Genomic DNA, 26281 nt, shown 5'->3' with positions numbered 1-26281 from the left:
ACAGGTAATGCTGGCCAACGAGGCTCTTGTGAAGCTACGACGGGCCTAGCTAGCCGATAGCAGATAAAAATTGCTCGATTCAAACAAAGGAGACATAAACGGACTGAACAAAACTGAAAACGGACTGGATATGAAAATGGACAGCGATTTTCGGATATCAAACTGGTTGGTCCATTCATGGAACATCTATGGCTTGAGTGACAAGAGCCTGAATAAGTGGAATTTATAACCCAAGATCTCAATCATAGGGTTAGCAGACACCAGAAGGAAAGGAATACTAGGGACAAAGAAAATTGACTCTAACGTCGTTCTCATCTGGAGTGGAGTGAGCAAAGACAAGAGAGCAGTTTTACACGGTGTTAGTTTTATCCTGCATCACAATATAGGGAAAGACGTTCTGAACACCGAGAACATCTCAGAGCGAATCGTCAAATAAGAATGAGAGAAGGATAGAAGATCGTGAATTATGTACAGATCTATGCACCTTGTAATGATACATACTCAGATGAAGAAAAGGATAAATTCTTTCGAAATCTCTCAGACATTAGAAACAAGAATCATGACAGTGAAGACCTCTATATATCACGGGAGACTTCAACGTCAGAGTAGGTGAGAGAAGAATTCCATGGACACCACATCTTGGCCCGAACAGTGACCATCGAACCCCCTGCAACTACAATGACAACCATGTGCGGGAACTGTGTGCATAGCATGAACTTCTGATCGCCAACACCTTCTTCCAACATCGACCCAGCCAAATCTATACCTGCTAAATTTAAAGTGGAATGACAAAAACGTAAGGTCTCAGATTGACTTTATCCTAACAAAAACCGAAACGAGAAACAGCAATACGGATGCCAGGACCATTCCAAACGCAATCCTGGACACAGATCACAGACCAGTCATTTTGAAACACACAGCATAGAAGAAGAGGATACCAGGTAAACGAAAACAGGCAGAGAGAATTTACATGAGGTAGTTCCAAAATACTGAACAACAGGACCACAACATCAACATGGTAGGCCAAAAGCGGAACGAGGTGGACCCCACAAATATGAATGTTGAAGAGGCCTGAAGCACCTTCAAAACAGCTCTTCTGGACAACTTGAAGGAGGCATGCGGCAATAGAAAGGCTGGAAAGGGGACAGCATGGTGGAACGAGGACGTCACGGAGGCAATGAAAGAAAAGAAGAGACCGTTTAAGAACTGGCTGAAGTCAAAGCAGGACGATGACTACGTGACGTTCAGACTCACAAGAAGAAACAGCAAGCAAGTGGTAAAAGCAGCAAAGGAGGCCTCGTGGAAAAAGTATGGTAAAGAGCTCAGCGAATTGTGTAAACACTCCCTGGGAGAGCTTTACAAAAGCGTGAGAGCCATGCGGGTAGGCCTACGACATGAACCCTTCGACCACACTACTGTGACCATGATGCATATGGGCAACCTCTGCAGGAAGAGGATGAGATCATGCAGAGATGGAAGGATTACTTGAAATACCTCCTAAACCCATCAGGAGTGATTGACACACAATCAGAATTCACTCCCAACCACCCAGATCACTCCAACCCACCATGTGATATTGGAGACTGAAGTAAGAAGGGTCATCAAGAAGAGCCCTAAAGGAAAAGCAGGAGGCGTAGATGATATAACAACAGAAGCTATCCTCGCCTGCGGAGAGACAGAAGTTGAGTGGATTAAAACCATCTTCAAAAAGGCTTGGGAGAAAAGGAGAGTTCCAGAAGACTGGCAGAATGCTATTGTGGTACCTATATGATAGAAAAGGGGAAATAAGGATTGCAGCACCTACAGGGGCATATCACTCCTCAGCCATGTAGGAAAGATGTATGCAAAAATCTTGGAGGAACGCACCAAAGCAAATGCAGAATATGTCCTAAGCGACGCTCAGCGTGGCTTTAGGAAAGGGAGAGGTTGTACCGTCGCCACTAAATTTACCCCATAATTTCGTTTTATGCATACAAAGACGACACTCATGACTGATTTGCTTTGAATGGTGTGCTAACCATTGGCAGAGCAAATGACACTCCCGTCTTCGTCGTGTCTGCAGTTGTGTTCGCCGATATCAGAATGTTAGCAAGAGCCAACGTTGTCTTCACTTCACTTACATAATCACATGGTCCAGCTGGATATTTCCACAGCCCTGGCCAAAGTGAACGCAGCACGGGGCTTTGGCGGCACCTCCGAGGCCGAGCGTTCTGCGGACGACATTGGCGTCATCCATTCCCCAGGATTCGTCACAGACCGTGCCCCATTCGCCGTTGTGGAGAATCCCAACCCGTCCTTCCATCTCATTAGTCCAATCAGCCAGACGAACTTCTAGTTCCTGTCCTGATTGGAGGAATAACACGAATTGCCATACTAATGTGGGACTCGCGATTGAGTGCAAGTTCACCTCTGTATGCATTTCTCATAAACTGGCGAAATCGTTAATGCAGCTTCATGGATGTTGATGACATGTTAACTGTAATTTTTTTTTTTTTTTTTTTTTTTTTAGTGGAAAATGAGAAATGGAATTCCATGGTGATTCGAACCCGAGACCTCCGGATTGCAAGCCCGGTGCTTTACCATCTGAGCTATAGAAAACCCTAGTACAGTGTTCTGGTCCCAGATACCCTAAATTATCAATACCCGTGTGGTCAGAAGCTATAGCAGGGTGTGTGTGTGTGTGTGTGTGTGTGTGTTTGGCACACAGGGGCGGATCCAGGAATTCTGTAAAGGGGGGGGGGGGGGGGGGCGTGACTAATATTGCTGGTGCCACTTCCGGGTTTCATTTCATTGTTTTTCTTTTTATTTCTTTTGTTTTTTACGAAAATTAAAGGGGGGGGGGCGTGCGCCGGTTGCGCCCCCCTCTGGATCCGCCACTGGCACACACCACACACTTGAACCTGACATAAACTGGAAGGATAAATCAATTTGCGGATAAATGCGCGGGATCACCGAAGTCATGCAGCTTTTTTAGTATGTAACAAGCGGTAAAGGAAGGAAGTGGCCAGAAGTTGATATAATATATTAGTGGATATATTAGCAAAGAAAATGGGATTCCACCGGAATTCGAACCCGAGACCTCCGGACTGCTAGCTCTACCCTCTGAGCTATAGAAAGCCCAGTACATTGTTCGTCCCAGAAACCCTTAATTCTCAATGCTCGAATGGTCAGAAGCTATAGCAGCTTTGAACATATTTCTTATTGCGCAAACGATAGATGCAATGTTTGAAATCAATATCAAGTGATATACCCCTCCCGAGATGTTATATCTCCAAAAGTGTTAACACGGAAAAGAGCGAAAAACATAATTTACCTCAGTGCAGCTTGTATTGCACGTTCCAAGTAACATGAAAAATCGCGATAAGATAGTTGTGATACAGCGTACAGTGCAGGTAATATCTGAAATATTTTGAGATACTGATCAAATAACTACAATTCACAATAAACAAATTACCCTGGAATTTCTACTCACGGTTGATACATAACAACGCCCACATCTTCACCATGCGTGCAATTTATCGATTCCATATTGACATGCCTACACCTTGCCAAGTAATCTTCCATCCCATCACACTCCACAATGTCGAGTAGAATTCGTCCAGATCCATGACCAAAGGTACCGCAGCAAGGAGCTGTCCAGGCTTCCTGGAAACCCAGTATTCTGCAGACAACGTATTAGCATCTTCTAAGCTCCAGGATTCGTTAGAAAAACCATGCCCATTCCTCTTCGTACAGAATCTCAACTCATCCTTCTCTCTTGCTTTTTTCATTGACAAGGCGGACTCTATGTGCAGGGAGAAGGAGAGATTAAACAAAAACAAAAAAACAACAAAAGTTAGTTTTGAAAAGGAAGATCAAACGTACAGACGGCCGCCGGACGTTGCATGATAACCTTTGGCTCAGGTGAGCTGATTGAGGGTATTGCCAAATACATTCTGCAACAATGTATGTACATGTTCTACTAGAGTATAGCAGTGAGGCTGTGCAAAGAACCCATCATTTTCCACGATTTCCATCTAATTAAACGCGATTATCTACTAATGAAATTAAAAAAGAAAACCTGGGAAATTGTAACTCATTGTAACTTATTGTGCATTATTTATATCATCAAAGTGTTTAAGCTATAAGACAACTCCAAAAAACAAACAAACATGGAGCATCTTAATTCTGCTGGCGAAAAAAAAAGAAACGACAACAAAGAGACGAAAACAAATGTTTTGGAGCATTTCTTTATCGCTTTATACAATTCAGTTCAATTCGAATTGAACTCAATTCAATTAATTTCTTTCATTCTCATTTTTCTCCCGATAAAACATTTATCAGAGGCATATGTTAACGTTTATAACTAGCCTTGGTCTGGCTCATCTTGCATTGCGATCTCATTTCAAAAAGTTAAGAAGAAGCAGGAGAGTTATTACTACGGAAATGTGTTGGTCAGTTCTAGGGGCATACCTTCTTGACTTGTTGAAGTTTTGATTCCACGTGTACCGATCTACACGTTTTGTCCTTGGTTATTGTTATCCTAAATAGAATATTCTAAGCGGTGCCCCCCCCCCCCCGTCTCTCTCTCCCCCTCTCCCTCTCCCTCCCTCCATAAAATAACCAAAAGTTTAATTCGTATGCGGAGATCGGGAAGGGCCCCAAGTGATAAGAAAAATGTGACAGGAGGGGCTGCCGTCTTTTTATATTTAATATTTACATATTTCAAATGAAAAAAACAAAGAAGAAATGTCAAATTCGATGAGTCATCTTCAATTCAATTAAATTCAAACTTTATTTCATTTTTCGAAAAGAACATAAACATTCAATCTTCTAAGGAGCTTATCTGTTATATAGTGCGTATCAAAAGACAGTTATCCAACTTTGGGGGGCTACTATTTTATAAATTGTCAGCTATGGAGGGCGCAATTTAGATGCGAGGAAAGGGAGACTTTTCCTCTTAATGTTGAAAATTCTCATGCAAGACTGAGCACACGAACTTTAAAGGCAATAATGACAAATTGCACTTTTCCCAAGTTAGGTATCAATGGAACAAGGAAGAGTTCCCCTTTCCCCACATCCAACATTGCGCTGATAATTATAAAATAGTAGCCCTCCTGAGTTGGATTACCTTTTTGTATATACACACTGTATAAAAAGGCTTTGATGTCCTTGAAAGTGACCCTGGCATTGACGTAATCAGATATTAACTATATTCCATGATCACGCGACCATAACTCTGTAGAGATGTATCATACTCAGATGTTGGTAAAGAATGCAATCGGTGATCCTGGTATCATTAGCTCAGTATACCATACAATTTATTTTCTACAAACGTCTGATTTTTATTGGAATGACAAAACAGGATTTGATGCTCGAGCCCTTGAGGACACAGTAACCGCCTGTCAAGCAAACAAGCGCGTAATCACTTTGTGATCTCTTGTCACAATCAATTAATAACCTTACCGACGCAACAGCGTTGCCTTCAGCAATGTCTAGTTTATATTTACTCATTTGTTATTTTGTAAATTGACATTGCCCTGCAATTACGTATTTGTTTTCTACTCACCCCCTCCCCCTCCACCACGTATTTGGAGTCTACCTGTTGACACAATCACAATGATTTTGTAAATGTGACCGTGCATCACAAAACGAACACAAAGTCGCAGCCCTGATTAGGACCTCAAAAAGGTGAAACAGGTCAACCAAGTCAATCTTGAGTTTTCATACTTTCTGAAAGAGCTATTCTTTGTCTACATAATTCTAAAGTTTGGGGTCAAAAAACAAAATTTGAAAGTGTGTTTTCAGCAGTTTTTCTAAAATCTTTTTTTCGTAGAGTATTGCGATTAGGTATGTCTTTAGAGGTCCCTTTTCATTTCCTCTAACAACACACCCTTCCATTTCAACTCTAATAACTTTTGAATGGATAAAGCTACCACCTTGAAAGTTGGCATTATTTACAGACAGAATGTGTTAGTTAAGCATCTTTAATTTCAGTTTAATCTGATATCTCTTCATTGTTGTTGCTACGGTAGTTTACATCATGTTTTTTGTCCCATTCATCGCACAGCCAGTACGGTTTCTAAAGATTAAGCGCTTGAATAGACTCTTTACTTGAGAGCCTCTTTTCTCAGTTCACACATTTTCAAAGTGTGTGCTTTCTTTCCAATATTTAGATAGGTTAGGAGAGTCCATTTGAATTGAGTCATACATTTTTTGTTTGTTTGAAGCTTAGAATCTGCTCTTTCAATATCTGCCCTTAACTACAAATCCACGTCTGGCGACTTTTTGTTGGTTTTGTGATGCAGGATCACAAATGATTCCTTTTTTGGGACGGCTAAATGTAGAAATAGATCAAGTTTTGTGGACATTATTGATAAAGCTGAGGATATTTCAAGTGATTCCATTTTTGGCCGGCTAAATCTAAAAATAAGTCAAGAAGTTTAAGGACAGATTAAACTGTGGAATTTGCCCTCCATATTAGTCGAGTACATATGAACGATAAACTTGCCTCTGCATGCACAGGCTTACCATACATGATCCGTAAGTGACAGGAGGGAAATGAACAACAATTGCTTTCTAATACAACAGTAGAATCACGTCATTCATGTACAAGTTATAGATACGCATCATGTTCTGATTTTGTGCTTATCTGGGGAGCATTTTATCAAGCGTTCTGTCAGTTTTGTTTTTCAAAAAAAGTGTTTTAAGCTACTGGATTGGCTGAGAGCAAATTCGTTAAAGAAAAACAACAGCAACAACTGACAAAACAATTGGTGAAACGCCCCCTGATGGGTTGCACAGTGAACGTAACTCAGCCCCACCTATATTCTATTAGACGAGCAGTAATACATAGCTGGAGGTCAAGCATGTAATAGAATTAGCGAGAAAATAATTATTGAATAATCGCAGCTCCCGACATGTTGTGACCATAATTTTGTTTCTGTGTTCTACATCATTTCAGAGCCAGTTCAAGTTGTAACCACTGGGCTTAATTGCGTAGTGCAGTTTCAATGATAATACATTGTGCACAGTTTTTCATGTAAAAAGCGAATATATTTCAAAGCAGCACGGTCCCATCATTCTTTCAAGACAAAAGTCACATAAGCTTTTAGAGCATTATGAACAGAGGGGAAAGAAATTGCAATGATACCAGTGAAAAACACTGGGAAACATACATAGCTATTTGTGCCCGCTTATGCATGTGAGTGTCGTATGTGTATGAGTGTATAATGTTATTTATTGCGTTCACCATGTACACTTAAAAAAAAAAAATGGAAAGGCTTAGCAGGATTACATTTATCGTGTTTATGTTCGCGTGTAGGTGTACAGTATCTGCAAAGAGCCGGCAGTCTTTTGATATCAACTGCAACTTCTGCGCAAGGCCACTTTGAAAAGGGCGCTTTACTATACACATCGAAAAAAACAATCACTCACATAATTATTCCATTTTACGAATCTTGTGAATAGAATACATATGACTTCAAAATAGTTTAAGACTTTAGAGGTGTAATAATTTCTCATCTCCGTCTCTAAGTCTATATCAAAGGGACTGTTCAGTACTGGTTGAGCTGGGGATTCATGTTTTGAACATTCCTAAGTGAGATGATGAAAAGCCTCTTATAAAATATGGAAGAGCATGTAATTTCAAGAAGGATTCAACGTTTATTTGATGAAAATTGGTTTTCAAATGGCTGAGATATCAAAAAAGTGCTAATAATAAAAGGCGACATGCCCCAACATTATTAGTATCTCTTTGTTTCACCTTGGGATATCTCAACCATTTCAAAACCGATTTTCATCGAATAAACTTTTGATACCCCTCAGAATTGCATGCTCTTCGACATCTCATAGAGTGGTTTCTGAATATCTCACAAAACTTTAAAAGCGAAATCTTCACCTCGACCAGAACTGTACACACCCTTTAAACTTGTTAGGTACTGATTCCAAACTACTTCTCGGTGCTCTTGTTTGTCTTCTTGTTTATTATAAATAAATGCATATATGTATGAAATAGATAACTATACACACACGCACACACACACACACACACACACACACATATATATATATATATATATATATATATATATATATACATATATACAGGCCTACATATACGGGTAGTATATATATATATATATATATATATATATATATATATGTAATTATTATGTACATGTAAAAAAAAAAAATGCGTTAAATGTCTGCAGCTAGCCTTTTGATGTCAGGAGTGTGAAATTTCTTCCCTAAGATGGTGTTTACTTTTTCCCGTTTACAGTGATTTTGCTAATATTTTCACGTACAGTTATGTATTGAGTAATGTTCGGGTTTTTTCAGTTTCGTTAACCCGAAATGTGAGGAAGATGCGTACTGAAACGAACCTTTGGAATTACGAACTTTCGGAATAACGAACCTCAATAATGTAATTTGTCTTTTTTGATTAAACAAACAATCGGATTAAGGAAGAGGTCCCATTTACATTTGCTTAAGTGTTTAATCTTTTCATCTCAAAATTCATGTTGCATATCATCTCATTATCTTAAAAGCGCATGGAATGTAAACCGTATGAGATGTAGAATATGGGATAAGAAATTAGATTAAAAACATCGAGAACAGAGATCTTTATTAATTTCATTCTTTAATCTTTTCATAATTATTGCTACAATAATCAGTGTGAAAACTCTTGAAATTGTTGATCTTATCCTCTGCAACTAAATGTATCATAGCTGTCATTGTTCTTTCATTCTACTAGTATACATTACAGAGTAGAGAAGTATTCGAAAAGGTGCAATAATGTATTCGTGCATTGTGAATTATGAAAAACTTTGTGCAATATTCTGCTTAAATCGTTATATCTCTTCAAAGAATAAACTAACACTTTGAATAATAACACGTGCAACATTCTGTTTATTCTCATACAAATGATAGCAAACTGACCTAGTATGAGATAAACTAAACCATGGGAAAATGAAAATAAGATGCATGGATTAATTACCAGGCCAGTCGCTTTCGAACAAACCTACAATTCAGAAGAAGACATGTTTCTGATTTGTTGAGGCTGATGTAAAATTTTTAAATCCGGACAGACATAGGTCTGTAAAAGCACAGTCAAAGTAGGGGAGGTTTTTTCTTCCTTTGTAGGTATTCAGATGACAAAGGAACGTGACAAATATCATAGGCCCTAAGTCCAATGGCCCCAGACTTCATTCACAAGATGAAATATTGAACTAGAAAAACACTTGTAGAGCGCAGAAATCCAGCTAAACAGCTCATTTACACCCATTATTAGAAACGCATGCTGAAAATCGCCCAATTTCCTGATATAGAAGCCTTTTGTTTACGTCATCAGCTGCTTGGCGAGGCGCCGCTTTGGCGCCTCGCCCGAGCAGAGCGCGTGTACATGCAAATCTCAAATGCTCGCAGCTTGAACTCCCATGTTCATTGACCTTATCTGCAAATGAAAAAATAGAAATAAAAAGGAATCCTTCAAAAACTCATATTATTCACAGATTACTACCGAAATTGAATCATCTGTTCCATGTGTACTTATCGAATTTTCTTGCATTTTCATTCAAATAGGTTCTCATCTTCTTGAGTTATTATGCAAAAAGTAAAACTAACGCCGATGATCACTTAACCGCCTCCTTCCTGGGCGGAGGTAATAAACCCGTCGTCTGCATCAATGCTCAAGTACACACGAACATATCAGAGAAATACAGTAACGCTTAAGTGCTCGAATTGCTGCTGTATCAGATATCGTCGCTCCAACAAGTTTGAAAATATCACCTAGCTCTTTTAACATTGTAAAAAATGATTTATGAGCATAAAAGAGTCATTAAAATGGTAATAATACAAACGTGTTTCTGTTTTAAGCCGGCTGGAGCATTGTTATAACGTCAATATGGAATAAGGTATTCAACCATGTTTGCGCTTTGAAATTAACCTCAGCAAAAGACATGAAGATAATTTGAATAAAAACTAAACTGCAATTTTGACGCCATTGCACTATCGTATACAAAACTTGTACCGTCATAGAGCTATTGTTTCAGCCTAATGGGAGGTATATTTAAGAGCAAAAGGAAGTAGAAAAGACAATTAATGGTGGAGAGATAGCATAAAGCAGTATTCCCTCCTTTCCTAATTCTTCAGGGCAACAGAGATGAGAAAAGGACAATATTCTTGAGTACAATGTCACTGCAAATAATCAAAAATGCAAAGATATGAACAACAAAAACAAGTGTGGTAAACAAGAATGTACAAGGCAAGGAGATGAATTTAACAAGAGACCCCGGCATCTTCGCTATGGCTGCAGTTCTCATCGAGGTACGCATTGTGACTGCAAGCTCCGATGTCGATTTCAGAGCCGGTGCACTGGACGTCGTCGAGCACGGTGGCTTGCGACGAGGAGCCGGCCCCGTAGTAAGCATTCGAGTACGCCGTGCCCCCGCTGTAACCCAGCATTCGGCATACCACGGCCGCGTCGTTGTTGTCCCAGTAATCGTCGCATACCGTGCCCCAAGCCCCCTGGTAGTATATCTCCACCCTACCGTAGGAGCCAGAGGTAAGCCGGATTTGAGTACCTAATCGTTCAGTGAAAAAGAAAAAATTCTCGATGTTAGGCATATCGCATTTATGTATAAAATAATTCGCGCTTACTACATGTTATGGGAAGTCCCCTTTTGTAATACTCGGCTTCCAAGTTGAATTACGATAAAGATTGACGTTAATCAAGTGAAATATTGAAACATAACCTGGATGTCTCATTAAATCTTTTGGAGTCTTATGATTATGGTACATTTAGTACATTATTCGTATCAGGCAAGTACTGGCGATTTACAATTTCTCAGTTATTTCATACAAATGGGATACACAAAACAAACAAACTTACAAACTTTTTGTCATCGATTCAGTAGTTGCAAAGACATACATGCAAATATGTCAGAATGAGTACATAATCAAGTAGGAGACATAACTGCTTCTGGAATACATGTAAGAAGCGAAATGAGATTATAAAGTTTGTTTTTGCTTTATCTAATCCCACAATATAGATTTAAATGCCAGAAGTGAATATTATTCATTTTCCGAAGGACAATTAAACACTGTTCGAATAACTTCCCTACCCTTCCCCATTTCTCTCCACCTCTCTTTCTCCTGGAAAGCAGAGAGGGCGATATTAGACTTCGCCACTCTCGTGACTCTCTCTTTCTCAATTTCTTCTACTGAAGCTTCTTTCCATTTGATTGCCACATGAATTGCCACAATGTCGCAGAGCGAAACAGACCATAGTCGCGCTGAAATATCATAAACTAATACAAGTATAATTGTGACCCTGCACCACAAAACAAACACAAAGTCGCCAGATATGGATTTTTAGTTAACAGCAGATTCTGAAAGAGCAGACTCTAAGCTTTAAAATGATGTATAACTCAATCCAAATTGACTCTCCTAACCTACCTAAATACTGGAAAGAAAGCACACACTCTGGAAAAGTGTAAACTGAGAAAAAAAGGCTCTGAATGGCAGGGTGTATTCAAGCGCTTAATCCTTTGACACCAAGCTGTGCTAGCTGTGCCATGAAATAGACAAAACACAGGATGTAAACCACTGGAGCAACAACAATTAAGAAATTATCAGATTAAGCTGAAATTAAGCCTGTTCTATTAGCACATTCTGCTTATGATTGATGCTAACTTTCAAAGCAGTAGCGTTATGCTTTCAAAAGGTATTAGACTTGAAAGTGAAGAACTTGCAAAGGATTTCAAGACATGAAAAGCGGCCCCTAGGTTACACCTGATCATTCTACTCTTCCCCCAAAAAGGGTCGTAGAAAAACTGCTAAAAACACACTTTCCCATTCATGTTAAGATACCAAATTGAAGAGTAATGTAGAAGAAGGATAACTCTTTCAGAAAATATGAAAAACTTAAGATTGACTTGGTTGAACCATTTCACTTTTTTTGAGTCTTCACTTAAAACCAAGAGGTGCGACTTTTTGTTTGTTTTGTGGTGCACGGTCACAATTATGTAGGCTTACTTGCGCAAGTGACCCCTATGTCCTCGCCGTGTCCGCAGTTTTCGACGAGGTACCCCGCGTGGCCACACTGAGCGAGGTTGCTCTCCGATCCTGTGCAGGCGAGATCGTCCATGACTATGTCGCCCGTCCCAGCGGAAACAAAGCCGTAGGTGCTGTAGCCAGTGAAACCCAGCTGTCGACATACCACGGCCGCGTCGTTGCCGTCGAAGAGGTCGTCACACACGGTGCCCCAGGCGCCATTCCAGTAGACCTCCAGGCGGCCGTTGAGGACGCTAGACCCACCCGCCAGACGTATTGTCACACTTGAAACTTTAAGGAAAATGGGGAAGATCGGAGGCAGCTGATTCCACGTAAATCATTTCTTATTGTTAAAGAGTTTCGAGAGCCTTGTTTAGCTAACGTATAACATAATGTGACTGATTGTACTGTCACATTATCCGTGCAACCATTATCACGGCTGCACAGAGATTTGGTGGGCTTCAATAAAAGTGAAATAACGAATGAAAGGAGTTATTACATAGCTGTTATGAGAAACTACTTTTGTCGCAAAGGAACTAATTACTAAGGAATAAATCTGGATTATTACATCCATTTAGCTGCTCAAAGTTAAACCGACTTCGACCTTCTTCCTTCTTCGATGGAAGCTGTGAAATAATGGTTTAGGCTTTAAAGGTACGCTTTACCTTTGGGAGCAGTGATTTTTTAAAACAGTTTTCGAGATATCTTGTGACCGTGCACCTCAAAACGAACATAAAGTCGCACGCACTGATTTTGCGTGAGGACTGAAAATAAGTGAAATGGGTCAACCTAGCCGAACTTGACTTTTTCATATTTTCTGAAAGAGCGGGTCTTCGTTTACATTATGCTAAAATTTGGTATCATAAAACGGGCAGGAAAGTGTTTTTTTTTTTTTTTTTTTTAGCAGTTTATCTTGAACATTTTTGGTAGGATAGTGTGATTACATTGTAGGTGTGTTTTTAGAATCCCTTTTCATTTCTGAAAAACCTTGTCCACACTCTTCACTTTCAACTCTAATAACTTTTGAAAGGATAGCGCTACTGCTTTGAAAGTTAGCATTAATTATGGACATAATGTGTTAATAAGGCTTGTTTAATTTCCATTTAATCTGATAATCCCTTCATTGTTGTTACTCTGGTAGTTTACTTCCTGTTTTTTATGCCATTCATCGCACAGCCAACACGGTTTGGTAAAGATTAAGCGCTTGAATAGACACTGTACTTCAGAGCCTCTTTTCTCGGTTCACACTTTTCCTGAGTTTGTGTATTCTTTCCAATATTTAGATAGGTTAGGAGAGTCCATTTGATTTGAGTTATACATCAACATAAAGCTTAAAGTCTGCTCTTTCAGAATATGGTCATAACTAAAAATTCATGTCTGGCGACTTTTTGTTTGTTTTGAGGTGCAGGGTCACATTTGCAGCATATGTGTATGTCATTTCTTTGACAAAACATCCTATCATGTCAAAAAATTGCAATAAAGCATAAAATATAAAATAAATGTCACTATATTTCTCAATTTCCCATAACCGTAGACGGTTTAGTTTGGAAACATTGTTATAACTATTTTTCCCATTTTGTATAATTCAACAATATTTGACATTATGTTGATTCAAAATTTTACATTGGTTGTTTCTATCCATAACTCTCATTTAGAACTATCTTGAAGCAGTAAAGCTGGGTTTTTGTTTCCTTTGCAAATTACATATCTTGCCTTCGAATTTCGAGGAGAGCGTATATCGGCGACAAAGATGTTTTAATCCTTTATTGCCACCACCCCACCCCCCCCCCCCCCCCAACCCCTCATCACTGAGCTGGCATGGGCGGCGTTTACGCTTCAAAAACACTATATACAGTGAAGGGTGAAGCTGTGTAAGAGAAAGCAGCCCCATCTACTTTATGTCTCCCGACCTGATGTACAATCATGATAACTGATATAGGCTTCACTTACCTGTCTCACAGTTCGTACCACCCACTCCGGCTTGGCATGAACACGAATAGTAGTTCACGTGGTCTGTACAAGCTCCACCATGCTGACAGGGGCTGCTTGCACACTCGTTGTTGTCTGTGTATTCAACAAATTGGATATCAGTGTGAATGATTGAAGCGGATTACAACTGGCATTTTATCAAATCATTGTAACATTACAATGATAACGAAGAAGAAGTTTAGACATGATAACTCTGTTGAACATAACGTCCACACTGTAATCTCCAGGTAATTCTGGCACTTTCTATGATCCTCATCACACCTGACCATTTTTCTGACTGAAAAATCCACTTACTGACTGAATTCTTACCGATTTCTATTATGATCATATATGAGACAACTGCATTGTATCGTTTGACAATTTCCTAAAAAGAGATGAAATAAAAACTCTACTTGTTTCGCAGTGGGTTCCGACATATCCAGCTGCACATGAGCATGTGTATCCGTTGACGCCATCAGCACAGTTCCCGCCATTTTGACACGGACCACTGGAGCACTCGTTGGAGTCTGCATGCACACGCAAAGTTTAAAGGAGAAAATATACAAAAAGACCTGCAAACTGGACCAAAAAAATAAATAAATAAATAAAAAATAGGAATGAATGCTATGCCACACTCCAATAGATCTTTACACTCGTCAGGTGATATTATGACGGTTTAGTCTGTGCGTTTCAACTTGCTCAGTAACCTTTAGCCCTTGACATTGTTTCCGTGATGCGAAAACACTCTGCACTTTTTTTTTTTCGAATTCAATAGTTTCATCATTATCACATGTCAACGTGTTTTCATTGCATTTTGATACTTCAATCTTGAATCATGTTTCAGTTATGTCATGTTCAACACTGTTTATCTTATATATGATTATATTGTTTCGGAAATGAAAAACAAACAAAAACAAACATTTATTTCCATCATCAAAAAAAAAAAAAGAAAAGAAAAAGCGAACATAATCCAAAGAGGTACAATTTTTCGATTTGTCTTTCATTCGTCTGATAAAGGTATTTTTTCTTTCAAATAAAATATAAATTATGTGCGCGAATGATCTCACAAAAAAAAAACAATGCACTTTGCCATGGCAACAAAAATAGTAAATAATCATAACGATGGAAAACAGTGTTCTACTAAAAAGCCAAGCTCGTAAGACGTGGAACACTGGAACAAAACAACAACAGCATCAACTTGTTATATCAATAAAACATATTCATTTTAAGTTCTTCTATAATTATACTATTGTACATTTTCTCATTGATTATGGTGCTGATACTATAAAAAATACTTACTGTGATTTTAGAATGCAAACATTTAAACTATATAACATATCACATTTATCTCATTTATGGCACAGACACTATAGGGCCAGGTATGCCAGGAAAATTGACCAGAAAGGAAGATATACAATCGGCCACACAAAACATAACGACAACAACAACAAAAAGGAAAGGGGAGCAGGGAAGAATGGAGAAGGAAAAGGAGAAGGAAAAAGAGAGGGATGGAAAAGGTCTGTGGACACATAACAAAATTTCAAGGACAAGTGAAACATAATGGGTTTTTCATTAAACAGAATTAACTGGTATATATGGAAAACAAATATTTTCTAAGTTTATACTTAAATGTAATTAACTTCACAGATTCTTTTTAATCGTTATTTAAGGTATTCCAAAATCTGGATCCGGTATAAACAAATGTATTTTGAGTGTATACAGTTCTCACTAAGGAAAGATGAAATTCGTTAGATTGTCTCGTGGGATAGTTATGTACGTGGCTGTTACGGTGAAATAGATAATGAAATATTTCGGGTAGGTGGTTGCAGTTGTAATTAAACATAAATTGACCAAGTTGAAATAAATACAACTCTTTTATTTTCAGGATTTTGCGTTCAAGGAAAAGCTTATCAATATGTGCTCGGATATAAAGGTTAAAAACTAGTCTGAGCGCCATCTTTTGCACACAAAAAAAGTTTGTCTAACAATGTCGAATGTGTAATTGAAGCGGGTTACAACAGGCAATTTATCAAAGCAGTGTAACATTGAAATGACAAGAAAGAAGAAGGTTAGACATGAAAACTTTGTTGAACATAATGTCCACACTGTAAACTCCTGGTAATTCTGGCACTTTCTATGATCTGCGTCACACATGAGCATCTTTTTTTTTTTCTGACTGAAAAATCCATTTACTGACGGGATTCTTACCGATTTATATTATGATTATATATGAGACAAATGCATAGTATCATTTGACAATTTCCTAAAATAAGATGAAATAAAAACTCTACTTGTTTCGCAGTGGGTTCCGACATATCCAGCTGCACATGAGCATGTGTATCCGTTGACGCCATCAGCACAGTTCCCGCCATTTTGACACGGACCACTGGAACACTCGTTGGAGTCTGCATGCACACGCAAAGTTTAAAGGAGAAAATATACAAAAAGACCTGCAAACTGGACCAAAAAAAAGAAATGAATGCTATGCCAGACTCCAATAGATCTTCACACTCCTCAGGTGATATTATGACGGTTTAGTCTGTGCGTTTCAACTTGCTCAGTAACCTTTAGCCCTTGACATTGTTTCCGTGATGCGAAAACACTCTGCACTTTTTTTTTTCGAATTCAATAGTTTCATCATTATCACATGTCAACTTGTTTTCATTGTATTTTGATACTTCAATCTTGACTCATGTTTCAGTTATGTCATGTTCAACACTGTTTATCTTATATATGATTTTATTGTTTCGGAAATAAAAAACAAACAAAAACAAACATTTATTTCCATCGTCAAAAAAAAAAAAAAGAAAAGAAAAAGCGAACATAATCCAAAGAGGTACAATTTTTCGATTTGTCTTTCATTCGTCTGATAAAGGTATTTTTTCTTTCAAATAAAATATAAATTATGTGCGCGAATGATCTCACAAAAAAAAACAATGCACTTTGCCATGGCAACAAAAATAGTAAATAATCATAACGATGGAAAACAGTGTTCTACTAAAAAGCCAAGCTCGTAAGACGTGGAACACTGGAACAAAACAACAACAGCATCAACTTGTTATATCAATAAAACATATTCATTTTAAGTTCTTCTATAATTATACTATTGTACATTTTCTCATTGATTATGGTGCTGATACTATAAAAAATACTTACTGTGATTTTAGAATGCAAACATTTAAACTATATAACATATCACATTTATCTCATTTATGGCACAGACACTATAGGGCCAGGTATGCCAGGAAAATTGACCAGAAAGGAAGATATACAATCGGCCACACAAAACATAACGACAACAACAACAAAAAGGAAAGGGGAGCAGGGAAGAATGGAGAAGGAAAAGGAGAAGGAAAAAGAGAGGGATGGAAAAGGTCTGTGGACACATAACAAAATTTCAAGGACAAGTGAAACATAATGGATTTTTCATTAAACAGAATTAACTGGTATATATGGAAAACAAATATTTTCTAAGTTTATACTTAAATGTAATTAACTTCACAGATTCTTTTTAATCGTTATTTAAGGTATTCCAAAATCTGGATCCGGTATAAACAAATGTATTTTGAGTGTATACAGTTCTCACTAAGGAAAGATGAAATTCGTTAGATTGTCTCGTGGGATAGTTATGTACGTGGCTGTTACGGTGAAATAGATAATGAAATATTTCGGGTAGGTGGTTGCAGTTGTAATTAAACATAAATTGACCAAGTTGAAATAAATACAACTCTTTTATTTTCAGGATTTTGCGTTCAAGGAAAAGCTTATCAATATGTGCTCGGATATAAAGGTTAAAAACTAGTCTGAGCGCCATCTTTTGCACAAAAAAAAAGTTTGTCTAACAATGTCGAATGTGTAATTGAAGCGGGTTACAACAGGCAATTTATCAAAGCAGTGTAACATTGAAATGACAAGAAAGAAGAAGGTTAGACATGAAAACTTTGTTGAACATAATGTCCACACTGTAAACTCCTGGTAATTCCGGCACTTTCTATGATCTGCGTCACACATGAGCATCTTTTTTTTTTTCTGACTGAAAAATCCATTTACTGACGGGATTCTTACCGATTTATATTATGATTATATATGAGACAAATGCATAGTATCATTTGACAATTTCCTAAAATAAGATGAAATAAAAACTCTACTTGTTTCGCAGTGGGTTCCGACATATCCAGCTGCACATGAGCATGTGTATCCGTTGACGCCATCAGCACAGTTCCCGCCATTTTGACACGGACCACTGGAACACTCGTTGGAGTCTGCATGCACACGCAAAGTTTAAAGGAGAAAATATACAAAAAGACCTGCAAACTGGACAAAAAAGAGAAATGAATGCTATGCCAGACTCCAATAGATCTTCACACTCCTCAGGTGATATTATGACGGTTTAGTCTGTGCGTTTCAACTTGCTCAGTAACCTTTAGCCCTTGACATTGTTTCCGTGATGCGAAAACACTCTGCACTTTTTTTTTTCGAATTCAATAGTTTCATCATTATCACATGTCAACTTGTTTTCATTGTATTTTGATACTTCAATCTTGACTCATGTTTCAGTTATGTCATGTTCAACACTGTTTATCTTATATATGATTTTATTGTTTCGGAAATAAAAAACAAACAAAAACAAACATTTATTTCCATCGTCAAAAAAAAAAAGAAAAGAAAAAGCGAACATAATCCAAAGAGGTACAATTTTTCGATTTGTCTTTCATTCGTCTGATAAAGGTATTTTTTCTTTCAAATAAAATATAAATTATGTGCGCGAATGATCTCACAAAAAGAAACAATGCACTTTGCCATGGCAACAAAAATAGTAAATAATCATAACGATGGAAAACAGTGTTCTACTAAAAAGCCAAGCTTGTAAGACGTGGAACACTGGAACAAAACAACAACAGCACCAATTTGTTATATCAATAAAACATATTCATTTTAAGTTCTTCTATAATTATACTATTGTACATTTTCTCATTGATTATGGTGCTGATACTATAAATAATACTTACTGTGATTTTAGAATGCAAACATTTAAACTATATAACATATCACATTTATCTCATTTATGGCACAGACACTATAGGGCCAGGTATGCCAGGAAAATTGACCAGGAAGGAAGATATACAATCGGCCACACGAAACATAACGACAACAACAACAAAAAGGAAAGGGGAGCAGGGAAGAATGGAGAAGGAAAAGGAGAAGGAAAAGGAGAGGGATGAAAAAGGTCTGTGGACACATAACAAAATTTCAAGGACAAGTGAAACATAATGGGTTTTTCATTAAACAGAATTGACTGGTATATATGGAAAACAAATATTTTCTAAGTTTATACTTAAATGTAATTAACTTCACAGATTCTTTTTAATCATTATTCAAACTATTCCAAAATCTGGGTCCTGCATAAACAAATGTATTTTGAGTGTACACAGTTCTCACTAAGGAGAGATGAAAGTGTTTAGATTGTCTCGTGGGATAGTCATGTACGTGGTTGTTACGGTGAAATAGAATATGAAGTATTTTGGGTAGGTGGTTGCAGTTGTAATTAAACATAAATTGACCAAGTTGAAATAAATACAACTCTTTTATTTTCAGGATTTTGTGTTCAAGGAAAAGCTTATCAGTATGTGCTCGGATATAAATGACAAGGAAGAAGAAGTTTAGACATGAAAACTTTGTTGAACATAATGTCCACACTGTAAACTCCTGGTAATTCTGGCACTTTCTATGATCTGCGTCACACATGAGCATTTCATTTTTTCTGACTGAAAAATCCACTTACTGACTGGACTCTTACCGATTTCTATTATGATTATAAATTAGACTACTGCATTGCATTATATGACAATTTCCTAAAAAGAGATGAAATAAAAACTCTACTTGTTTCGCAGTGGGTTCCAACATATCCAGCTGCACATGAGCATGTGTATCCGTTGACGCCATCAGCACAGTTCCCGCCATTTTGACACGGACCACTAGAACACTCGTTGGAGTCTGCATGCACACGCAAAGTTTAAAGGAGAAAGTATACAAAAAGACCTGCAAACTGGACAAAAAAGAGAAATGAATGCTATGCCAGACTCCAGTAGATCTTCACACTCCTCAGGTGATATTATGATAGTTTAGTCTGTGCGTTTCAAAATGCTCAGTAACCTTTAGCCCTTGACATCGTTTCCGTGATGAGAAAACACACTGCACTTGCAAAGGAAGCACATGTCCTTAAATCATATTTTGTATTTTACTCCAAAATAAACAATTCATTACAAATTACCTAATTCTATAGTAGTATGAAATTCTAGAATGAAATTTCATGGTGTACATCGGTAGGATTGGAATTCGTGTGTTTATTCACACGACAGAAAGAGCTGCATCAAATAATGAAAATTACAAGCACTGCTAAAATGTTTTTAACTTAGCCACAAACTAATCTAGAGATCTTGTGACAAGGGTGATCCCTTGCATATGAGCATATGAGCCCCTCTCCCCTAACAATGTTTGCTTGTCAGCTGAAGAAACCCGGAAGTGGCATCCTACAGAACTCTACAAAACTACAAAAGTTGCGCTGAACACCTTTTTTTTTTTTTTTTTTTTTTTTTTTTTTTTTTTTTTTTTGCTCATTAGCTGGTGACATCCGGAAGTGGCACCAAAAGTCTGAAGTTCCCCCCTCCCCGCTTTTGAAAACATGGTGCCGGCCATGGACCCAATCAGTCGTACGAATTTAAACAGCTTTTTACTGTAACTGACCATACTGGATTACACACGTGTGTATCTATATCATTATTTTAAGTTGCATTTTTAGGCACTTCCGTTTATGGAAGTGTTCAACAAGATTACATTCAGTATAACAGAGGGTACATTCAGTGTTTCACGCAACACTTCACGCCCACAAAAGTAGATTGGTCATACTCGTGCCACATGTTGTTCCCTCGAATCCCGCTGCGCACGAGCAAGTGAATGAATTGAAGCCGTCAGTGCAAACGCCACTATTTTGGCACGGGTTGCTGTCGCACTCGTTCACTGCTGCAGAGAGAATGGAAAACAGATAAGGGTTCTTCATGTTTTCAGTCTACAGAGATGAATTACATAAAGAAAAGAAACGCACATACACACACACACGCACACACACACACACACACACACACACAAGCCCCTACATATCCTCATGGTGAATGAACCATGAACGAAATTCAAATTCAAACTAAAGTTTGAATTTGAATTTGAATTTGTGTCAATATTGATATGAGCGTCATAAGGAGAATACTATCAGTTCATATACCCATATGAAGGAAAGGAATCGCGTCTGTGTGAGTAATGCATTATTGCTATTCCCCTAAGGTTACATAAATATTATTCACAAAAACCCAGATTCGTTGTAATTATAATACTAGCGATAATAATGATAATAGTAACAATCATTATATCAATAATAATAGTAATAATAACAATAATAAAAATGATGAACATGATAATATAATAAGAATGATAATCATAATAACGGAATTAATACGAAAAAGAAAAAAGGCTCTCTCATAGAAGAGCGTATTGATATGAACAGTGTGACTATTTCAATACTGTTTCTGGGTTTGTTTGTGTTTTTTGCTCTGCTTTTCTTTTTGGTTTCTTTAGTGTTTTGTGTTTTGCAACTATATTATTCAAATCTTTGTATTCACTGAGGGAGGGCTGCTGAAGCGATCTTCTCAGACTTCTTTGATAAGTTGCCATACGTTTGACTCGCTAACGCTGAACAACCGGTTCAAACCACTAGAATCTGGTAATGGACAGTCTCTTTTTAAAAATCTTATGAGGAGTTGATGTAATTGTCATGCATTTTTTTTTTTAGTTTGAAAACCAATATGACTTTAAACTATTATGGAAATCGGATTGTGTTGACGAAAAAATAATCCCTTTGAATAGGTGGAACACTTTATAGCTACAAATGCTCACCATACTTTACTGCACCGCTGTATTGTCACTGCCTTTATATGATTTTAGTTAGTAATGGTTACTACTTAGATTAATTTACGTGATTAAACCTGACAGGTGATCCTCATTGGAAATATTTTAACAGAATTACACTTCAGAATTCGTTGTTATTCGTACAATATTAAATAATGATATGAATGATGGTGCTACAATGATATGATTGCATTTTTCATGGGTTAACTCGTACTCGCAGGGTGGTACCATCATTTTTCATCAGAGCTAACGTTATCATGTTCCCATATACGGAGAATAAGGTAGAACTATCGCGTTTAAAAGGTATATTGAAGACACGATTTTAAAAAATGTTAACTATTGGATAGAATCTGAACTCCAGACCTCTCGATTACAAATCAAAAGCCTTGTTTTCTAGAACACAGTGCCACAACAAGGCATTGAGGAAGAAGAACAAGTAAACTGTGATACTTAATATCTGAAAGGCATGCAAATGAGCTGAGAATTTCATACCACCGTCACAGTTCTTGCCGCCATAACCACTGACGCATGTGCATGTGTAGTCGTTAACACCATCTGAGCAAGTGCCTGAATTTTGGCATGGCAAACTAGCGCACTCGTCAATATCTGTCACGAAAGATCAGAAAATCAATGGAAATTGAGTAAATATGTACAAGAGCTAGAATAAAGGAGAACATCTTTATTTTTTTAAAACAAAATTCAACTCTTTCTCGATAGCGTCATAGCTTTATTGTTTATCACCAAAACAAAGCAAAGCCATACCCATGCCCAGCATACCGAATACTCCATCGAGTGTGGTAAACTTTCAACTTTCAACGTTTAACTTTATTTTTCACTTCCACAAAATAAACGATGAAAATTATATACAATGCATTAACAGAACATATTTGTAATAATGTCAGAAAACGAAAATTAACAAAATACATGTGATACAACATAAATTCATTTGTTAAAGGTGTATACACAAGCATAATACAAGGATTGGAAGGGAAAGGGAGGGTTCCACTAAAAAGCAAAGCTTGTACCGTATGGGACCCTCAGAAAATACACAAGAAAACACATGTCTTTAAACGTACGGATTGGGCGCAGATCACCACCTTCTCATGATGTATGCTTATCAGACGAAGCTAATTATTTTCAGACAATTTCAGACAATAATCGTTTTCTTTCGAAATGTTTAAGCTGTCTTTCGTATGGCGATCCTATGCAATAACGACAGATACAATCACTGCATTTTATATGATAAGTAATTTTGAGGCTGTGTACTACCATATACCTACTTCATTATCCTTTTTAACGCAATTTCTATGTGATTATTCCTCATACTTTAGACTTCGATAATCAATTACCTGTTTGGCATAATATTCCATTATATCCAGGAGAACAGGAACACGTGAAACCATTGACACCGTCGTTACACGCCCCACCATTGACGCAAGGTGCGCTGCCGCATTCATTGATGTCTACACGAAACAACACCAGAAAGTAACACTGAATACAATGTGTTGAGAGCAACAACACATTAGGGTTCGACATGAACTAAACCCGTTGGTAAAACAATTTAAAATGTTTTGAAGAATCAGGCGATCGTCGACTCCACAGGCGAGACAAGCAAAACTTACAAAGGTCCACCTTTCCTATCCCACAGCGCCTTTTCAGGACTTGTTATTCCTGATTGTCTTTGACATAAAAATAATACACCCTCAATAGCCTAAAATAGATGGGCTGCCACGGTAAACAGAAACAAAAAAAAAAACATATTTAAATTCCTAATTTAGACAATCGGAACTTAAGCAATGAATATGCAACTAAAAACAAATCAAACATGCAGATTCTGAGAACAAGATGAGTGTAACATGTATACTTCGGCACAAGCAAATCCTTACCAAAAGTTTTGGCAATATCTTGACGACCTGGAATAAATACATGTTCAAGCAAAACAATTTAATGTGTTCAGTCCATTCCAAATATGAGTATTCCGTATCGCTTACCGGTCTGACAGTACAATCCACCGTACCCTGCGACGCATGTGCAGGTGTACCGGTTCACTTCATCTATGCAAGTTCCCCCGTTTTGACATGGGTTACTACTACACTCATCTTTTTCTGGAAAAAATAGAGAAGAGAAAAAAATGTTAATTATGATAGCAACATAATACAATAGGCTGTCTTCACACATCGCATTTCAAACATGTTAAGAATTTCAATGCGCTTCAAATACCATTTTCACCACGGTTGCTTAACCTGGAAGCATTGTTTCAAACCATCATTAATAATCATACTCCTGGCTGGAAAGCGCCAACGTGGACATTAATGTGCTTTGCTGTAGGGCAGAGTGGCGTGTCGAGGTCATAACGTATATGTATAAAGATATGTAATCATGTAGATTTGAACTCATATTCACTACCTAAATATGAAGAGTTTGTTCGCAAAAACCAATAAGTCCATACTTGCCAAATGGAGATATTTGCGATTTAAGGTCAAGACTAATGAAGAAAATAATAAGAACATTTTTGCTTCTTTTGATTATAACTTCAAAAATGTGCCATTAAATGTAGTGACCAATATATCATTTAAAAGGTATTATTTTGTACTTTATGACAGAGACCGTACTTCAAAATCTTCAAAAATGGACTGATCGGTTTTTGCGAACGAACTCCTCATATAGGTATTATATAGATTGTCATTACTTATATGATTAGAACGTCTATATCGAAGAAATTTGAGTGGGATAGATAACCATCGTCACCAACCATTTGAACTAAGGTTTTGGTCAAAGATCTAAGTTAGGTTGAAAATAAGCAATATGATGCAAGATATGTATACACACACATTGTATAATCTTGCACAAAAGGATATTTATGAAAATGCTAAAGATATAATGACATAATTCATGCAATATAGTCTTGCTCTTTGTTTTGTTCAAGTCCTATTGCTGTGCATGTTGCTGTTTTCTTTCTTTTTATCACGTGTTCTTTTAAACAGGTAATCGAAAATGGATATTGATAAAGGGAGCGAAAGAAGTAAGGAAATTAATTGTATCAATAAAATTACAAATCATCTTTCACAACCCCCAAAAAAGCCAGTATAAAGACTTTTCAGGGTAGTATTCTGGAGCTCAAAGGTAAAAAAATGTTGCAATGCTTTAGAGTTTAACTTGGTTTGAACGGAAATAAATGCATATATTTGCAGATGTTTGGATTTTTTTCAAGTAAGATATTTCATATTTTGAATTTGTATATGCATGATACATGCATCATTGTTTGACTCACTCTACCTGTTGCATAATAAAACTTAGATTGTGTCACCAGTTTTGTACAACTTAATACGCCAACCCTATAGAATAATCATAATCATAAACAGAACAAATGAATAGATAGGATAAATGACATGAATAAGTTCCCTTGTTTATCATTCGATTCCTATGAAAAAAACAAATAACAACAAGAATAATTGCAAAAAAACAAACAAACAACAAATATCAGAATTACCTGTTTCACACTGTGGTCCCTCGTATCCTGGCTGACACCGACAGGTAAACTGGTTGACCTGGTTTACACATATTCCGCCATTTTGGCATGGACTGCTTGCACACTCGTTGATATCTAACATCGTTGATGCCATCCCAAACAAAACAAAAAAGATGCCATCCCAAACAAACAAAAAAGAAAGAAAGAAAGAAATATAGTAATTGAAACCAATTCATTAAACTTCTATCTTGTTTGTTTGTTTGTCATACTCCTTCACCGTGACTATGTTAAGGGATGGTACCAATTCTGTTGAGATAGGGCTTCAGGATTCTATTTTTTTTTTTAATGTGTATTTTTTTAAACTTATTTTTCTTAGATAATGAGAAACCTCTTTGAAATAGGAAAGACTATTATTTGTAAGAGGAATTCAAAGATTATTTAATGAAAATTTGTTTTAAATTGGCTGTGATATCCAAAACAAGCAAATCCTAGTAACAGGTGGGACCCAACTTTTTTTTTTTAGTGATCACTTTATTTTACTTTGTTTTGGATATTTCAGCCATTTCAAAACCAATTTTCATCAAATTAACATTGAATTCCTGTTAGAATTTCATAACGTTGTTTGTAAGTATCATGCAAAGAGTTAAAGGCTTAATCATCTCAACCAATAAAATACTATTCCTTTAATAGCGAGTCAGATCCGTTTCTGACACCAGCCCGCTAGAATGAAATGAAACGAATGAACAGCGCAGCATTTTTTTTTTTTTTTGGTAGGGCACAGTGCAGACACTTCCATTTTCACAGACATACATACTCACACACGCACACACACACACAGACATTGTAAAATATATG

At 37.2% G+C, this 26281-nt stretch overlaps 1 protein-coding gene across 1 annotated transcript; it reads right to left on the bottom strand.

Annotated features, from left to right (window-relative positions):
* Positions 1-10257: 10257 nt before the first annotated feature.
* Positions 10258-25568, bottom strand: LOC139708088 (uncharacterized). The gene is made up of 9 exons (XM_071620069.1): positions 25448-25568; positions 23949-24062; positions 22450-22563; positions 20908-21021; positions 19882-19995; positions 18150-18263; positions 13984-14097; positions 12016-12324; positions 10258-10562 (listed from the first exon to the last, which is right to left on the bottom strand). Exons 1-9 carry the CDS (start codon positions 25566-25568, stop codon positions 10258-10260), a joined length of 1419 nt encoding a protein of 472 aa, XP_071476170.1.
* Positions 25569-26281: the final 713 nt, after the last annotated feature.

Source organism: Diadema antillarum, unplaced genomic scaffold, assembly GCF_040938485.1.
Source record: "Diadema antillarum isolate AM-2024a unplaced genomic scaffold, OU_Dant_1.0 seq00001299_RagTag, whole genome shotgun sequence".
Classification (NCBI taxonomy): Eukaryota; Metazoa; Echinodermata; class Echinoidea; order Diadematoida; family Diadematidae; genus Diadema; species Diadema antillarum.
Note: the sequence above shows the minus strand (reverse complement) of the source record. Positions and strands in the feature narration are given on the sequence as shown.